This window comes from Halyomorpha halys, unplaced genomic scaffold (genome assembly GCF_000696795.3).
Source record: "Halyomorpha halys isolate HHAL.00 unplaced genomic scaffold, Hhal_1.1 Scaffold759.1, whole genome shotgun sequence".
NCBI lineage: Eukaryota > Metazoa > Arthropoda > Insecta > Hemiptera > Pentatomidae > Halyomorpha > Halyomorpha halys.
This window is the reverse complement of record NW_027110136.1, coordinates 686,025-706,659: the sequence shown is the minus strand read 5'-3', so window position 1 is coordinate 706,659 and position 20,635 is coordinate 686,025. Positions and strand designations below refer to the sequence as shown.

The window sequence follows — 20,635 nt, the reverse complement described above, 5'->3', positions numbered from 1 at the left end:
TAACGATAATTTAAATGGGTTCTAAAAGAAGTAAATATCCTTAGTGGTTGCTATGAATATCATTATATCCAAAATTTTGAATATCATTAGAATTTATTTTTTAAAAACTGAAGTAAATATGGTATAATTAATAATAATACATACTTAGAACTGTTTTACTTTCGTTAGAAAAATAGTAACGTGCATGTATACTAATACATAATTCACAAAACTATGAGACATTGCACTCTATAAATGTTAGTCTAATAATAAATCACTAAAAACCGTAAAATTAAAAACAAAATTATTACGTTTTATTATGTTTATTATTAAACATTCAGGATAAAATATAATTTTTTTAAATTATTTTTTAATTTAATGCAATTTACTGTATTCATTGTGTTTGCTTATGCACACCAATGTTCAATCTTCAGTATATTTCTTTTAATATTATTAGAAAATAAAATGGTGAAAGTCTGGATGACTTTATATAAAAAAATAAATTAAATGCAAAATGATTTATAATAGTTAACCATTGTTTTGTTGGTAATCATATAAATAAGATATATAAATTTATATATTTATTGGAAGAAGATAGTTGACTGTACGAAGCAGATTGGAGGAAGATAGTCCGGGTGGTGGTCAATAAAAGTATTAAAATAGTAACAAAAAACTATTTACTGTTAACTAACGTTTCGCCCCATTTTGCAGGGCTTCGTCAGGGCTGATAAGAATAAAGTTCTGCTGCCAACTGTATATATAATTCACCAAGTAATGTTAATTAATTCTGTGCGTAAGACATAACATACTACAGGTGTTTATCTAATAATAAAACACTATAGAGTAAATTATAAAATTAAACAATTAATTATGAAGCAAGTGTCTTAAGAAGTAGGACGAAAATGTCCTCAGTTGTTGTATACAGCTGAGTCTCGCTTAACCATTTGCTCTATACAATATCAATATCTATAATTAACTACAATTAAAAAATAAAGAACGGATCCTAAAAATCAAGTCCATCAACAAGCTCTGACGAGGGACCGCTTTACCGAGGTGACCTGTTCAATCAAAAGCATTTTCATTACTTTGATAACAATCCCTTTGTTAACATGATGGATTTTTTTTAAAAAGTTTTTTGTTTAACATCAATATTTTCCGAAATGTTTTTCTCGTGAACGTACTTGTTTACATCTGTTTTCTTCTTCAAAACCATTTTTCAAACAATTCTCTGTAATGTTATTATGAAGATTCGTCATTAAATCCACACATCCAGACTAGTCAAATGGTTCCTCTGTTTTATAGTAAAGAACAAATATTTCAGAAATATAAAATTTCATAAATTAAGAAATAATTGTACATTTCGCATTTGTTTTCAATAATAAAAAAAACAAACAAGGTATTGACTACTTTTTACTTTGTCTTAGTTACTGTATTTCTATATTGAACAAGATCGTATGTTTTTAAATTTATTTTTCTATTACTTTATACAAATAATAATTGCATACCTTAGTATTTTATAACCCTATGTAGGTCACTAGTATATCTGTCGTACCTAAGCTTCAGTTTGGTTTTTTTAAATTGTTTTATTGGGATCTACTTGATGTCAGCAACGCAAAAAACTATTTTAGGGATTAATCCAGAATTGGAACAGGTATTGACCGTCTTGGATTTGTCCATAATATGTTTTAAAATACCAATCTCTACATTATTGCTATCACAAAATTAAAAATATATATAGTTTATATTTATATTTTTTCTTCATACGCAGTATTAATTATAATTATAGACAGCACTTATAATTGATTTAATTAATTTCTAAGATGATCAAAACACGATTACAAGTGTTATCTGACACAGTCCTCAGGTCCATAGAGTTAGTAGCACAGTGCTTTATTACTGAGCCACCCCGCTTATATATATTACAATAATAACGGATAAATGAAGAACGGCTTAAAAAAAAATAGACAGGAAATGGTACTATGATTGTAGTTGAGAATGCATGCGTGATGTAGTAGTTTTGTTTTTAAAACGTTCTCATAGAATAAAAACGCTGTTGGTTAACTACCGCCGGTAACTGCTAGTTAACCTTAGTAATTGCTAAATTACAGGCAATTGCACAAGGAGCCGACTCCCACTTGACAAGCTATGTCCTTTGGATCACCATAATCCACTGTTGGTATAGTAACCAATTATTTGTTGATCCTTTCGCGAAAAATAATCATCGTTTAGTCAAGGTAAAGTACTTTGAGGTATGATTAGGTACGTTATAAAATCGTATCTGCAAATTATATAGGAATTGAAATGTTTGAGGCGTGAAGATGCATTAGTAATAATATCCAAATTTAAACATTTTTCAGGAACTCCAAAAATAAGGTCAATTCAGATATTAATCCTCTTCTGAAACAAAGGTTTAATCTAAAAAAAAAATCCAGTCTAATTTTACATTCAATGGTTGGATGGTTCAATACCGTTTTAAAATCACTTTTTTTTTTTTTACATCACACTTTTTTGATCTAACTGTATCAGTCTGAATAGACGGTTCTATAAATACTAATCACGGACGGTTTAGATGTTGAATGAAAAGATAAGTAGTAAACCATTATTAACGCTTTTTATCTTTCCCTAAAGCTTATATGCTCGTATTACAGGATTATGAAGGACTAAATCTTTACTACTAAGCATATAGCTTCTTCATTTCTAATTCCTAATGCTTTCCAAGCTAAGCTTTGAGACAAATTCCTTCCCTTCACTACCTCTGGCCTTAATGCCGATTCAGACGAGACCCTGAGTTTTTGCTGCAACGAGCTGACATCCACGTCCTGTGGGATTATCATGACCGACTCCCAGCTGGCCGCCCTCAATGGAGCACACGGCTGGATTAGCTCCTTTATTTATAGTTTCCTTTTCGTCGCTTCCTAGCGCACTTTTTCACGCCATTGTGCCGAGGCGTTTGTCTCCTCTGTCAGGACCTAATCCTATTCATTACGGGAATGATTGGTCGTCCTCCCGAGCTAAATGCTGAGCAGGAAGCCATTCAGTCGGATGGCGACAGTGGAGGGTAATCGAGGTCAGGTATAATGCTTCACTATGAGGATGGCTAAAATCCAAATTAGTTAAGTGGAAGAGAACCGTTATTTGTGAATGCGGAACTACAGACAAGCAAAACCAGTGAACAGATCTGTTTAAAACCTATTCTGACCAAACACTGTCTTGCTGTCCCTTTTGATGCGAAATGAAAGTTAGCATACTTTTTTACAACCATTGAAAAGTTCATTAATGGATCGTTAATAGAGTAACATCACGTATTTTTTTCAAAACATCAATTTTGGAAGATTAATAATTGACCGTATGTAATATATTGTGGAAAGATAATCCGGTTTGAGGTCAATAAAGGTACAAAATAGTAAAAAAAATAACTATTTATTAATTATCAATTAATTTAATATTTTGTAAATACTACAAATGAACTATTTTGAACCTTCAGGGACCGCCGCCCGGAATATGTACTTAATACTATTTATTTATATAACATGATATAATATATTATAATAGGATTTCCGAAAATTCTAAACCGATTTACACGCTCCTTTTTTTTTTTAAATGTTTGTTGTAGTCCCGGAAAAGTTCCTAGCTAATGAAATACTGGATTTATTCAGTAGAGAAAAAGTTATTATCAAAATTAACCATTATTTGTGCATTACTGAAAATTTTAACTTTTTCCATATACTGCGCATGAGACATTATGAAATTATCTAAACAAAGGAAAAAAAAACTAAATCGGATAATTTTGATTAGCAAAAAAGTTATAGCTCATATTTGATATCGTCTGTTTTCTCTATCTGTATAAATAAAAATCTGGTGCGGTGTGCGTATCACACAACTCTCACGTGTGTGAAAACCTACTTACGCCCTCAAATTTTGTGTAGATTGCTGGGTTTATATTGGAGTTATCACTAATGTCACTATTATGATATTCGAAAAAAATAAATAATATCTGAAAACCGAAGAAAACATTGCTATTTTTCTGGAGACAAAAAATATGTATATAACACGTCGACGTAGCATATATGGCGCAAGGATAGCAAAACCTTTGTGCTTTACTTTGAGAGTACAATTTTTAATTGCATTACTATTTGATAAACACCACAATAGACCATTCTAACTGTAGGAAGGTTTGTTTTATATTTTTATAAAGTAGAACATTTTTTAGAAATTAAAACTAATTTTTTACTTTTATATAATAAATTATTTTTTTTAGTATTGTATTATTTGTATATAACTGCATAATGCATTCTGTTTGTATAGGATGGATTTTTGTTTAAATTATTTTTTATTATATATCTAGTATAATGTTGTAATATAATTGGAAAATATGTTTCTATATAAGGATTTTTTATAAATAAAATTATGATTCATAGTAATAATATGAAGTTTCTAATTTTTATCCTAATTAGCTTGTTATTACTAATAATAGATGTATTAATTTCACATTTTCTTAGTAAAAATATATATTGATTATAATTTTAAATTTAAAGCATATTTCAATTCAATATAAGAATAATTGACATTCTAATAAGTTACATTATTTATTAAAAACCGAACTTCCCAAGAGGCCAAGAGGCATATACGGTGTGGTGGGCTGCACAGAAGAGGTGATTAGGCATTTTCGCTTGAGCCATGGCCGCGACTTATACGGCACTACAAAAAGAATGAATTTGTCTTAATTGACATCTGATATTTTTTTAAATATTTTTTTCTTAACCAAAAATCTAAAATGAATATAAAAATGTAAAAAAAAAAAAAGAAAGTGTCACCAGGGGCCCGTTTAGACATACTTCTGTGGAAGTCAAGCTATTCAGTGGAAGCAATAATGTAGTGTACTTTTGTTAGATTTCCTAATGTTCTTAATCGATTTACGCGCTGTTTTATAATAGAGGAGTATTATCATTGAAATCGGACAATTATTAACAAAGACATGACATAATGAATTTTTTACTTTATATATATATATCCGATATGAAATCGGACAATAAAAAAATCTCTTTCTGAGCTTATTAGCAATTTGGTTCTGTAACATTAATTATTTGCAAGAAAATAAACAGCAGATTAACATAGTATTGTTTTAATATTATTATAATTTTGCAACAAGTTATGACATAGTCATTCAAACTCGTGAGGAATCCTTCGTTTCTGTCTTCTTTACTTAGTCGCTCTAAATGTAACTGGAACAATTATTTAATGTCTTCATTAACTGTTAGTATTTCAAGATCTTGATGAAGATCACCAATAATCATCACATACAAATTATACAAAGGAAGATGGTCTGGGTGCAGTAAAAAAAAAAAACTCAAATAGTATTGTATAGTAACGTTGGCTCATATACGTTTCGCTCTACCTTGCAGGACTTCATCAGAGATGAATGAAAAAAAAAAGATACAAACTACTAAAATAATATAACAATGTAAAAAAAAATAGATAACATGAAATAAAAGTGAAGTAAAGTGGCTAAATGTATGAAAATTTATATAAATATGAACAAAGTAAATTTTAAAAAACAGAGGTAAGTGAAAAGTAAAAATAAACAAGAATAACAAAAAAAGTATTAAACAATTAATGAAAATGGAAATAACAACAAATAAAAAATAAATTAATTTTCATCAATTGTCAAATACCTTTTTGTAATTCTTGTTTCTTTATACTTTTCGCTGTACATTTTATTATTTTTCTTCAATTTATTTGTTTGTTTTTTTCATATAAATTTTCACCTATTTTAAATCATATCTAGCCACAATTATTTTAGTTGTTTATATCTCTTTTAGTCCCCATGAAGCTTTGCAAATGTTGGTTCACATTAAATAGTTAAATCTTCCTTTCCAAGGTCGATCAACTATGTTTCAATAAAATTTAGACTGTGTTTCAAATGTTTAATTTCAACTAGATTGATACCGAACTTTGAATTGTGTTAATTTAATTTATATATAGCACATTCTCAAATCTAACAATAGCGAAGAATTGCCGGGTCAGCTAGTAATGAGTAAAGTCATATTATACCGAATAATGTCCTTATGAAACATTGAACAGTTCCCACGCTTCGAGACTGTCGGAGATTCGCTCATCAGTTTTTGATTAAACTTTTTTTCTATTAATTTGTCGAATCCAATCTAGAAGAATCAGAAGTCAAAATTGATATCGCGTTTGTAGACGGAGCTCAGGTTTATTAGTGGGAAACAATCAGTACTCCACCAGGATGCCTTCTCTTTCGCACCGACTCCAATATCATGAAGGTCATTCGTTCTTTTTGCATTTGGCTCAGCCCATTTTGAAACAGGACACAATCGCAGAGATTGCAAATAAATTAAAAAGTTCCCGTTAAGGAATTCAATTTAGTACGTTGTAATACCTCGCTCTCGCAAGGCCACCCAGAAAAAAACATTCTAATCACAGATTGCTACGAGATCTTTTATTTTTATATGACAAAAAAAAGATAATCACGATTTTTAATTGCTGTTAATTATTACTTATAATATAGTATTATGGTAAATGGCATGGTAACAATCCCTGAAACTGATTGAATTTTAATCTGGTTCAGAAGAAGTTATCTTTTCGAATAAAATGAGAAATATAGAAAAAATAATTCTTATCTATTTCTTTAAAATTGTCACACAAAATTAATTAATAAATACAATTTAATTTAATTCTTACTGTAAGCTCTATACTGTGGACTTCTTTACTTAATAGCATTTTAATTTACCCGGATTTCAGATCATTGAAAGAAAAATGTTTATACAAATATATATATAATAAACTTTGAAATAAATACAAAAATGAGCCAATGAGACTGTTAGGTGAATATCATTATTTCTGAATCCTTATTTTAAGGCGATTCCTGGAAAATAATAAAATATCTGGAATTGATATTTTCAACATTTCCAAGGAATCTCTTTAAGATTCAGAAATAATGATATTCACCCAACAGTCTCATTGACTCATTTTTGTATTTATTTCGAAACATTTTCTATTTTATTTTATTCCTTAGAAATAAACGATTAGTTTAAAATTTCATCATTTTTTATAATGTTTCTATTTACTTTTTGTTTTATCAAGAAATTTTCATTTGCTTATTCTTTTTTTCCTATTATCTTAATTAAGTATTATTTTCATTGTTTTTTCGTAATTAATATTATTTTATTTACTTGTTTTAAATATATTTTATTATAGTATAAAAAATAAATAATAAATTTGTATTAAAAGTAGAATTTTAAAAAAATGCTTAAAGATTGTACTTTTAATTAGTTACATTTTAAATAATATAATTATCTTTGTATTTTTCAAAGTTTGAACAATAAGATTTTTAGATTTTCTTTTCTTTTATTAATTACTATTTTTCATTGCTCTTTTGTTTTAACGCACATTTTGTTTAAAATAGTTCAAATAAAAACATATCTTAAGGTATGACCATAGTCTTGTTCAGTATATATTTGAGGATCATTGTCAATGATGTATCGGCCATACCGCTCGTGCAAAAACTTCTGATACTTACTGTCTTGTAAGTGAGGTATTTGGTAAAATTAATAATATTGTAAAAAAAAAAGTAAATAATAGAATACCTTTTAATGATATTTTATCTTCTCCACTGGACAATATTAATCTTACTTCCATACCTGCAACAAAATGGGTTTATTAGCAACAATAAAGTCATTAACAAGTAATAATATTCAGGATGATAACTATAATAAACATGTACTTTAATATTTTTCCCCCTCTTTATATTTGCTTGTACACTTTTTTTTTTTTTTAATGTCTCCCTCCCTTATTATTTCTGACATATGGGGGAAGGATTATATACATATTATTACACTATTATAGCAGTAGTGGGGGTCAAGTTTTTATTTTGTGGTACAACCACTGAAATAAAAGTCGACCCCCAATGCCGTATTCGAACCGACGCTGCAAGAGTCACGAGCAGCGCCAACTTCAACTCGCTCGGCCCTGTTTACAACCGCACCTGTCAGACACAAGACTAACAAATAGCTGATTGCCTGACTGTTTGTTACACTAATCAATAACTGACAAGTAAGGCGTGAAGAACAACACCTAGTGGCACCTCTCCTCTGGCGTTTGTTACTTTTCATGTTCGCAAGTCCCTCATCCACGTTCTTGAGGAGAAACTGGTATGTATTTTAAAGGCACGATTAGAAAGGTGGTCTTCGAAGGACCACGAGTGGCGATTCAATATTTGTTTCAAAATTGATGTACTCACTGTTAGTAAAACTGGACCTCCGGTTTTGTATCCAAGAAAGAAATACTTTTAAACCCAAATTGTCTGGTTGAGTTACGAAATTTGGGATATGTTTCTAATTGCTCAAGCTTATTACAAAAGGTTAAGGATGGATATTTAGACAGTTGACGGAAAAATTGACTTATAAAATCGTACTTAAATAAACCATAATATCACAACACTCCAGCCTCCTAACTTCAAACGTTAGGAGTTGGTAATCCACAAAAAGTTTGAGAAATCGTCCTACGGCCTCAACTTTCGGCTTTAAGTGCCCAATCTGTCCAACTTCATTTTCTATAAAAGCTTTCCTGGTGGAACTTTCGGATGTTGTAAATTGGTCATTTTTTTTTACAAATTTAAAACTATTTTTTTTTTTTGCAACAAACTGAATGTTTAATGAAATAAGATGATGAAATTTATGATAATGAATTCGAGATTTATTGAGCATACATATCGATACATACATTGACGACAATCAGAGGCAGCATTCCTTGAGGCTATGGTTCACACATTCATACCCTACAGGAACAAAAACAAAACATTATTTTGAAAAAAAAAAAAAAGAATATTTGAACTAATTATTAAACACTAAAATGTGCGAAGTACAAATTAAGATTAATAGAAGTAATCTTACAATATTTGTTATTAATATACGTGTAAGCATTGTTTCTTATTATTAAGATTATTTGTATTCCCTTTTCTTAAGTGTTTAATAATTAATTAAGATTTTTATTTCCTAAATAAGATGACTGTGGGAAAAATAAAGATTCGAAATTTCAATATAGTTGTTTTATTTATAAGGGCTGAAACGTTACAGAATTGTGTAATATATGTATATAGAATAAAACGTTTAGTATTATATAGTTTTGTAAAATAAATGTGGCTACAGTGTATTTCAGAGTGTTTATAAAGTAAATATTTATTAAAATTTTAGTTATTAGAAAATGTTTTGTATATAAGATTAGCTAGGAATAGTAATTAGCTTTTGCTGTATATGAACGACATGATTACTATCATATTGAACCTGAATTTATATAGATTGCGAATATATATTTTCTTTAATTTATACAACTAAACATTGTTATTTTGCCTGGAAGGAATAATGCAACGCTTAAGACTCCGCATATAATTGCTGATAAATATTAATTGGATCATTACTTTACTTTAAACGTTATTTATCTAACTTGAGCCAATTGGGAAATTAGTTAAAAATATATAGAAACATTTTATTGAGGGAGAAACAATTTCTTAAATAGGAAACTCCTATTTATAAATAATGAAACACAGAACAGTTAATTGCAGGTATTTATGACTCAGGTGATCAATGGGCTAATCCTCGTAGAGTAATTTTCTCAAAACTATCAACCACTCAAACTCGAGCGTTATTAACCTTTTGTTTTACTACGCCTCCTCAGATAAAACCAACTAAAGGTTTATATTTTAGCAATCAGGAGAATGGCGAATAATTTTTTTTCTCCCTTTGCCTCATCAATTTTGTGTCAGCTAATGGTTTAATTAAGTTGCCATATTGCCTTGCAATCAATTTCGAATGAAGCGCGCTCTTACTGCTTGATATGAAATAACAAATTTCAGAGCCCTATCTATTATGTCTTAATGAATTGGGGCGCCATTACTGCCAACCTTCATCAAGAATTTATTGGATTAATAATGTTGTTGAAAATTTCCATATTTTTTTGTCATGTGAATGTTTCCAGTTTTCATGCTAATCCAATATCAGATATTGTTTTTAAAAAAATAATATAAATGTCTACCATAAATATACAAAGTAATGCCTCTTGTATGATTTTCTACTGGAAACGTTCTTGATCTTTGGAGGTCTCTTACTGTTTAGGTAACTCTTCTCATTTCAATTTATTTTAATTAGAAATCAGTTTTAGTAAGCCTGCAGGTAAGGAAAAAATGAACTGTTTTATAACATTTGGTTAAGGAGTTGGGATTCAGTGTTTCGTTAGAACTAACGAGACCACAATGCAAGTCTTTTGGAGAAAAAAAAAAAAAAAAGAAGTGAGACAAATGGTGGGTGCTTGCTTAACGAAAGAGAATTGCTCAGTCAAAGGCTGTTGGCCGAAAGGTGGCACTTGATAAATTGAACCGCAAAGAACAATAAGTACTCAGTCTGCTTTGGAAAGACCGCAATTGAAAAATCACCGGCGGGCCAACACTTACCTACACCTTGCCTCTTAAGTGCTCAATATTGGAGCCGGTGGAAACGAGTTTTTAAACAACCCCGACTCATTTAACAAAATTTACTTTTGAAAAATTAGCCTCAATTTACATTAAAAAGGGAACGGATTGGCGCTCCCATTTCCTCCGCTCATTAACTCTCCTAAACATAAGCTAATTAAACATCCGTTAAACTGTAGTTAGGGTTTATTTTCATGTTAAATAACGAAACCCCTCCAAATTAGTTTCGAAAATGGGATTAGTTTCCGCAATCATGAAGAGGAAGATGCGTTTTGCTAATCTGTATAAAAATTATTATTGGGAAGAATCAAATAGTTTAATTACTGATTACATCACGTCCAGAGCTTGAGTTTGTTCAACGGCAAAAAGTAGCTCGCCTAAAACCTACCAGAAAACTCACCTTGCGAAATACTTGAAAATTGTTCAACGAAAATCTGGTGACTTTTCAAGTTGAAATACAGGATATACGACTTGTGTGTCCAATTTTTGACGCAATGAACAATACAAATACAAAATAACATCTGGTTTGAACCTGACCAATGTTGAATAGACCATGTTGCTAAGCCTTGATAGAACTAGCCTCTTTGAAAAAATTATTGTATACATGGCATTGCAATAAAAGAAACAAAGTATAAGACCGGAATATCTCAAAATAGAGTAAACTTATGTCTCAAATCTATTTGCCACAGAAATATAGGCCATCAGTCCGATACTTAATTTAATTATTATTATCTTATTAAAAATAAGTATTTTATTTTCTGAATCACTGCATTGCTTTGATTATGGCTCATCTGATAATTTTTTGTATTTGTATTTGATGTATTTCTTCGATTTCATAGTAAAATAAGATTATATTTTGGCAGTTCTCATAGCTTTGGAAGTCTGTAGTGGAGAAAGCGTAATGATAATCTTAGTCTACTGTACAATCTTTGGGAAACACCAAATTAAATTTTTTTGTATTTATTTTTTTTAAATTTATACCTGTACAAAAAAAAATTCAATAAGTAAATGTGATACATGTTTCAGAACACACGGTATAATCTTGAAAGGAATTGTCCAATGCACTTCAATATTGTTGTAAATTAGAAGATACCGTGGCCAACTCCTTTTTAGACGCCACAGATGATCAGGAATTGTTGAGGAAGAGAGATTAAGAGCTAATGGGTTTGGGTGGGTAAGGATTTTGAAATTAGAGAAGGTATTATACTGCTATTGAAACAATGAGAAAATTAAAAAAACAAATCGAAACTTATTTTTTATTAGATGTGCTGCTATCAAAGAAACCAAAGTTGTGCTAATGTGTTCGAACGTTTAGTGGTCATTGCACTATATTGTAGTAGGTAGCAATAACTACAGGGACTTCTTTAACCAATTACGGGCCCAAGGCACATTAAGATATGGACGCCTTCTACGTAAGACATGGGGCCTAGGGCACATTAAGATATCGATGCCTTCTACGTAAGAGATGTGGCCCTTCAAATTATTTTCTGAATAACTCTGGGCTATATACGACATACTAGTTACAATTATTAATTAATTTAATAGTTGAAAAGTATTAAACTTAAAAAAGGATTCATAAGGAGTACATTTACTTGATTTTTTTAATTTGAAAAATCGTGAATTATTTCATAAGTCAATTTATTTAGGAAAATCAGTTTCGTTAAACATTAGTGATAAACCGCGTAATCCTTCTTGAAGCATGTACCCTTCTCAATTCGTTCTTGAATTATTTTGATTCATGGATCACATACGTAATAGGGCTATTGGGCCAGAGACGTAAGATAGCACTGGTCAAGGCAAACATTGAACAGCTTGGTCAATTGATTTTGCTATTGATAATTTGAGCTAGAGAGTTGCAGGGGTTGCAGGACCCTGTGCCCAAGCCCAGTTGAGCCTTAATGATGGCACTGGTCTTTGACATTGTACTATTAATTTTAGTTCTGTTAGAATTATGCAAATATTCACCTTGCCAAGTAGATAATTCAGGTTGACTACATTCGAACTCCAATCCTATAGTTATGACATCATAGGTTTCGCTCATTCCTTTTCGACAGTTCTGCTCTAGAGGACATTTGATAAATGAGGAACGAGGAATTCCCATAAAAGACAGATACCTCAAGTAACAAATCATTGACACAGACTCCTATTTCATTTTCAAAGTCTTCACTACTTAAAGAAAAATTAATCTTCATGACTATAATCTGGTATCAGGACATACGGAATTGACTATTCCCCACCAAACTATCAGACTCCTCAATATAATTCAAGAAGAACTTGGGATTTGCTTCCTTTAAATTGTAATTCTTACGTTAAGGTAGACTTAGCATATATTTCCTCACATGGAGAATTGAGACCATTGTGATCCATTTTTTTTAATAATCCCTGGCCCATGGCGAATATGGGAGGAGAGCTTAACCGAACTCGTGACGAGAGAGAAAGAGATCGACCAGCGGGCAGCTGACACCGACCAATATAAGCTAAGTATGATAGGTGTGACAGGGAGGGATCCCACCCTCCCCATCCAATTTTCTGCCGCCTCCCCGGGGCCCTCCTTGTCGGTGAATATATTTCTCTTCGGCTAGCTTTAATTGGAAACGGCCCTCGGTGCGGCTGAGGATTGATTTAGCCCCGGCTTGTGGGCGATAGGGTCGTCCCAGATTGCTCTCTTCCCTCTGGTCACCTTCTTACCCTCCCCAAGTCCTCCCAAGTTCCTCCTATACATCAGTCTCTTTGACAGGATAGGATTGCCTTTCATATGGAATACACCATATTGCAATTATTCCGAACACATACATCAGGATGGAACGCCAGTATTAATCACATCTAGATTTATTCATATGACAGGAGGAAGAAGAATATTTAATACAACTATATTTATTTTAAGACGGTACGTGACCCATCATTCCTTTGGGGGATAAACCTTGCGGTTGAGAGTGAATGCTGAGTACATCATCTCACCATTAAAGTACTACTGATGCAATTTTGCCAAACTAAGACAAATTCGCGCATGCGCAAGCTTATATATGTGTTTGGCTGGTTGATTGGCCTGAATTTGTGTTCCATTCGTCAGGTGTCGGTTCTTGGACACAAATCAAAGGACCTTTGGATAAATGCTGCATCGAAACATTTGTGGTAATTTAGTATTGTTTTAGAACAGCAAACTGTTTAATATTAATTTTACCAACAATAGGTAATAAATGAATAACTATAGTTCAAGATCAAATGGGTGCAATTACATTGTTCCAAATCTTGTCAATTAAATTTAGCGCTTTATTTTTGTCCAAATATGCACTTATTGGAACATTATGTGTCTGGGTAATTAGGTTAATAAGGATCTTATTAAAATACAAGAATAAAAGTTGAATTTAATAAAGTTTATATAAAAACATTTCTATTTTTATCATCGATCACCTTCTTTGCCGATATATATGTTGCTTTTCTCATTACCTCTCTAAATTTTGTTCGTTGTAATTATCAAAATAGTTTCAATCAAAGATAATATTCAACACATGTTCCAGCTCCTCCATGTTAGGTTCTCTGGTACGCACTCGTATATAGATACGAATGTTCGTTACTTTCTTTTTTCATCAAGCTTTTGTAGAGATTTTGGATTTGCGGCAAGCGGTGAACGTGTAAACTTCTGCTTTAAGGTTTGCCAGGAAACGGTTTTTCCTTACTAAGAAGTACTAAGCGAGAAACTTGGACAATTTTTTATACACAATTATTAAAATTTCTCAGCCTCCACTGGCTCAGTATTAATAACTGCGCTAAAATCTCGAAGAACCCTTATTGATTATCTATTTATACAAATATTTTGATCCTGTTTCTTATTTTTATTTTATCTTATATACAATACTATATAATTTTTTTGTGACTGCGTTCATTGATTACTATTACAAATTACCCAAGACTATGGCAGATTGTAATACTTATCAATATATAAATAATTAATTAGTTTAAAATAATATTTAAAAAACGAAATTTTTCTTTGTTATTTTTTAAATATGCACTGGGACATTTTATTTTAAATTTCTAGCAACTTTGATTTTGATTAGCAGTTTGGATTTTTTAAAGAACATATAAGAACACACCCCACTTACACTAACTTAGACAGCATCTTACTTTATGGGATGAATAAGGTTTAATACCTTAAATCTGAGATAAACATTTATTTCATCATGGAACAATAATTTATTTTATAATTTTATTACATTGCTTTATCGACATTCCAGGATATTCCTCCATTCTCATGATGTTTTGTTTTTAGTATATAATGATATCATTATAGATATCATTATATACTCCTTATGTCCAATTTAACAATTCCGATTTTTTTTTTTTAAATTTAGTTGATAAGTACAATAGTTATCATTATGTTAGTCTTATGATTTTTTTCATTATTTTTCGATCTCAAATCTTTTTGCCGTCTGTCATAAATATTTGGTACGCGTTTATCTATTAAAGATACCCAGGCTGATAATGTTTAAAGAGTTCAACATATGCCAAAAAAGAGGTAATACGATCATTAATTAATCAGAACTAAGTTGTCTGCCGTACGAAGCCTAAACCCTTAATATCAGTAATTACCGAAATGGAATGGGGAAGAGAGGGAAAAAAAATTGAAGGCAATTTGAGAAGTAACTACTGGGAGTAGGGGATTGGAAGGGTTGGGGTAATATGATCAAAGGGGTAATGGCCTAGGGTAATACACCATTGGGAGGATTGGAGCTATCCCTGATAGGCCATCAAATAAAGCTCCGTCGGTAAAATACAATTTCCCATAACAATTTGTCACCGGGAGGGGGGCGCAATCCCAACTCCGTCTTTGGGCTCCTCCGGTCAGATTGCTTCCCTGTACCACTAGCTTATTTTTAAATTGGTCATCTCGTCCCGGTGATCCTAACCTATTTCTGCTATTTTCTGCTTGTCTTTAGAAGTAATTTAGGTCTAGCTCAGCTTCCTCTTCTCATTTTAGTTCTTTTTATTTTCAGTTATATTCGAGGAAAATTGAATAGGTCCAGGAATTTATTCAGACTACATCATTGATAATTATCAATATATCTTTAGAGCGAACTAACTATTTTCAATAAAAATAAAATCTAATTACAGGGAAACTTGTATAAACGGAGACCTCTCTATAACGGAATACTCTTTTAACGGACAAGCTAATTTTGGTACAAAATTAATATATTTGAACCTCTCTATTACGGAACGCTTCCACTCTGAACGCGAACACCAATTTTATTTCTCGCTAGGACTTTTCACTCTTCTATAACAAATACAATCGAGAATTGACAGCTAAGACATTTAATTGATTCATATAATCCAAAAATAGAAAATCCGTCGAAGGATAATCGCGGGTTGAAATGATTCATTAATTTATATCTCATAATTACCATATATCTAGTGTAACTCAAATGGAAAGTTCTCAGTAATTGTCAAATTCTCCAATTTGGCTTTAGACCTTGGATTTGATATTTAAGTAGCATGAGTATTTATTGTAAAATTACATGAAAACTAAACAAGGTTAGGTTTTTCTACCACATCAAAATTCGTCCTGTTTTAATGATTAACTATTTATTAAGAAAAAAGATCAACTAGAGAATCCATCAATTTAATGTTGTGTTATCTGAAACGTCATTGATTCATTGAATCCTTGGGATGGAACCTGTTTAGTAGTTAGGACAGGAAACGGGTCATGATAGGTTTGGAACGTCCCTAGCGATGAAAATAAGAGGCTGGTTAGAGGCTTAGTAAAGCTTGGACATGAAACCACTAAGGGCAGGGAGCACTGTAATTCCACTTCTACCAAAATTATAGTTGAAGCCGGCCAAGGATTCCTACAATTAAATGCCTAGGTTGGGTAATACCACGGCATTCAGGTTGTTCTCTAATGAGGTAGTAATCAGGTTTCGAATTAGTAGGCAACGAACGGTTTTAATGACTTAATAAAAATGGACTCCTAAATCTGATGCTATAGTAGCGACGGGAAAATAAAGCTATTTGAATTTTCATTATCTCTGGGAATAAAAAAGAAATCTCAGTTTTCTGATTGAATTCCTAAAAGCAAAAGGAAGTTGCTCGTATCAGTCTCTTTCCATTAAGTTGCAGGATATCCTTAATTTTGTTTTAAAATGCATGGGCCGAGGTGAAAGATAATAATTTCGTCCTTAATTATCTGTATCATTTAAGTGTATTAATTCATTCTTGAATTGGAAATCAGTGATTTTGGGTCCTTTGATATTCCCTATAAGAAGTAGCAATATAAAAAGAATATTTCTTTGAAATATCTATGCCTAAAAGAGTTAAGTAAAGTAACGAAAACATATTTGTAATGTTATTAATTATAATTATTTTGTAATCCGTGTTCAGATTGGAAAAAATCATTTATGGTGTACATGATTCACAGTACATCATTCAAACTTCTAACTAAATATAATGCCAGATTTTTGGTTGTATCAAATAGGAAGTACATTCCGAGCCACAAATAGTTGAAGAGTGAACCTTAGCAACGAAAATTTTGAATAGAATTATGGAGGTTTTCAAACTTCAACACCAACGTTTAATGCTGATATTGATATTAATGCTGACACACCTGTCGGCGGTGATATTATCAAAATTATTTTATTATTATTTTTTTTAATATTTCTTTGTTATCTGATCGGCCCTGATTGGCCTTACATGGTTGTTGTGGCCGTTTGTAAGTAATTTTTTAACAGTTTATAGAGGGGCGGTATAGTTTTGTGCAATAGGCATCCCTAACTATTTGCAATCCTATAACTATGGACTATTTAATTAGAAATGGTAATAATCAATTTATAAAAAAATAAATAAAATAATGATCCATAGAAAAATATTAAACAAAATAAAAAAAAAAAATATTTATAGAATAAATTAAAAAAAAATTGGCTTGTGTTGCAAAATAATTACAGAAGAACAAAATTGTAAAATAATGATAATAATAAAAATAAATTAATAAAGAGTATATAACATGACTAGTTCGGTCTTCTGTTTGGACAGTCTTTGCGATGTAGTTGGATTACTTAAGGTTGCACTGTTGGTTGATTAGAGTGGAATTTCGTAAATCATTATCAGAATTGATTGATATATTTCTATTGATGATAAATGAATGTTTTGGACTATTTTCTTTAAGGATAAAATAAGTTAAACATTGTAAATAAAAAATAGAGCTTCTAATATTGGATTGATTAAAATAAAAAAATGATTATATGATATTAGAATTCTTACATCATATATGTAATATATACATTACATATGTATACATATGAATACATTATATAAATATAATTTACCCTCTTAACACTAAACTAATTTTTATTACTTTCACTAGTTATCATCTTAACAGTTATTTGTTATACAATAAGAGGTTTAAGCTAGTTTTATTCAGTTATTGTTTATCACTTTCATTTCTTATCATTCTATTGTGTGAAAATTACTACTGTTTCTTATTTTATCAGTTTATTATTAATCACAATGCCTATTAATATATTATAGTAGTTCTTTTATATATTTTTATCAATTTATTATTCATTACTATGTTAGGTTATATATATTTTAGGTATTCATCTTCAACTTCATAACTTTTTGATGTTTTATGTTAACTCTTTATTTACATATTTCTTTTATACTCTTACATTGTCTTTACCTACTCGGTACCTTTTTATTTTAGACTAGATGAAGACTAATAATAAATAATTGAAACAATTGTTTCTGTTCTTGACCACAAACCGGATCATCACCTTGGAAAACATTTTGTTATTCAACACCTCTTCTTAGTCATCATCGTTTTAAAGCTAAATCCCTGAGCCCTGTACTGAACAAGGTGACTAGAAACCTTGAGACAAATGCCAAAGAGGAAACATTCCTACAGAGCCGCGACAAATAAGAAACAAGCCCCCTCGGGTTCATTAGAGCTCCTCTCGAGCACAGGACAATGAGCCCTAAGTGGAGGGATTCAGACATAAATTTTGATTAAGGCCGTCAGAATCTCGTTAGCTGATTAGGGAGCCATTGTGGAGCTAGTTATTGTGCCCCCACCACACGGGCATGGGCACATGGCGATCGGGCACCATCTGTCAAGTCTACCACTTAGTGACAGGTAACGCCAGTCGATAACTCCCACTTTATTAGTGACTTACCTGCGAGTCACTTTATTTATTAGTGACGGCTCCATTACAGCAACAGGACTGCAGGAAGGGAAACGTCTCATAGCCTCTCAGAGAACGTATAAACATTGATTTCAAGTGTTACTAAAAAGACGTTGACCTAATAGGGGGGAAAAAATATGACCACTCGACTTGATTGAACGAGTCAATAAAGAGCTTAGATCAATTCAACATACTAGGAAATAAGTACATTCGTTTTTGGATCACAGTACTGTTAAGTTACTCATAAATGGGCAGAAAAATAGGAACGACAAGTTTTGCAGTTGCTTTAGAAGATATCTAATTTAACTAGTGATATTAGTACAAAAGCCCAAGTGGAGAAAAAGGACAGTTACTTCACACTAATTTTTAATTACTTTAATGAAAACTATCGATAATTACTGGTCAAAATTGATGAGTCTACCAAGTATAGGTAGGAGGAATAAAAAATGGTGTTTCAAACCATAAAAAAATTTATTTTTCATTCGAAGCTATTATAAGCTATCGAATTTATTTTTCATATATCTTTAAAACTACGAGCAAACCTAGAAAACCTAAGAGAACGTCATTTAAAGTAAATTTTGTAAAATTAAGAGCCCTAATAGATCTCTTTACGTTCAATAGTTCTCGAAATATAGCTGTTTAAAAAGCAACATTATAAAAATGTTGTACAGAGTGTACTGAAATTTAGTTAGTGAATTTATTTTGAGGAATTTATATCTCAAAAATCATTAGACGTACAGATGTCTATTAGCACTCAAATTAAAGCTAGATTAATGTACTATAAAGTAGTTTATGAAGTTTATATTCGTAGTAGAAGTAGTTTTCATGATATTTGCTAAAATAAATTGATTTATAGTTGTTCAGACAAAATTTAATGTACAGAAATTAATATTTTGTAAATTCCTTTAGCAAATATCATGAAAACTACTGTTCCGACGAAGTTAAAGGTAATAAAATACTTTATAGTACATTGAACTAGCTTTAATCTGATTGGTAATAGATATCTATACGTCACATAGTTCCTGAGATATAGATTTCTCAAAATAAATTCACTGACATCTTATCTTACAGTACATTTTTATGAAATATTGCTTTTTAAATAGCTAAATTGAATGTAAATAGCTCTATTAGGGCTAATATTTCAGCAAATTTACTCTACTTTAAATAATGTTTTCTTTGGTTTTCTAGTGTTGTTGGTAGTTTTAAAGATATAGAGCTCCGAATGAAATTTTTTTTTCACGTTCCCCCCCTACTTATACTTGGCAGACTCATCAATTTCGACTAGTAATTATACATAGTTTTCATTAAAGTAATAAAAAATTGGGGTGAAATAACTTCATTTTTTTCTTACCGGCTCTTGTACTATATGGGATGGGTATTACAACACTTATTATTTATCGAGATGAGTTTTGATAATACACTTCATGGAGTATAAGTAAACCAGGAATCCAATTAATGCATTTATTTCCAAAACTAGAATAAAAAATGTTTGGTGAAAAACTCTTCAATGGAATCTTTCTCTGAGTTATTATTAATACGAGTTCAATGCCCTTTCGTTGCCATAGTGGCATTTGAAGCGTAATGTGCCGAGTCTGCTAAAGGAGTGTTTCACATAAGTAGCAGTATTGTCGAGCAATGATATAGAATGGGGAGGGACCGCTCCGCCGGACATTCTCGGAGACTGCTCTGCCCTTTGTAAATAAGAGTAAAAGTCTTTATTTCAAGTGGGAAGTCAAAAGCTTGATTTTGCTTCATCCAGGCTGAGTGTAAATTATTTTCCATAATGTGTTTCTTGTGAAAATTTAATTTGTTTATTTCCTTCATTATTTTTGTTTACTCAGATTACAATAATTTATTGCCGTTTGATGACGCAGATAAAAAAGGCAACTTACTAAATCTTAAATACCTACTTTAATCATTATATCAAAATAATTTTCTAATGAACTTGGTTTATCTTTATGACTACTGTTTATGTTTCTGAAGTTAGAGCCTTCGATATACATAT

General features: G+C 31.0%; 1 protein-coding gene across 3 annotated transcripts in view; it reads right to left on the bottom strand.

Moving 5' to 3' along the window:
* LOC106685939 (LIM domain only protein 3) overlaps positions 1–20,635 on the bottom strand; it is a 254,487-nt gene that overhangs the window by 143,524 nt on the left and 90,328 nt on the right. The window contains exons 2-3 of one of the 3 annotated variants that reach the window (XM_067048255.1): positions 8,722–8,776; positions 7,587–7,640 (exon numbers count right to left, since the gene is read on the bottom strand). The exons of 1 other annotated variant lie outside the window; for it this stretch is intronic. In XM_067048255.1, coding sequence (XP_066904356.1) covers positions 7,587–7,638 — 52 coding nt within the window. In that variant the 5' untranslated portion in view covers positions 7,639–7,640; positions 8,722–8,776. The remainder of the gene's footprint in view (positions 1–7,586; positions 7,641–8,721; positions 8,777–20,635) is intronic. One more of the 3 variants, XM_067048253.1, reaches the window with a different exon arrangement.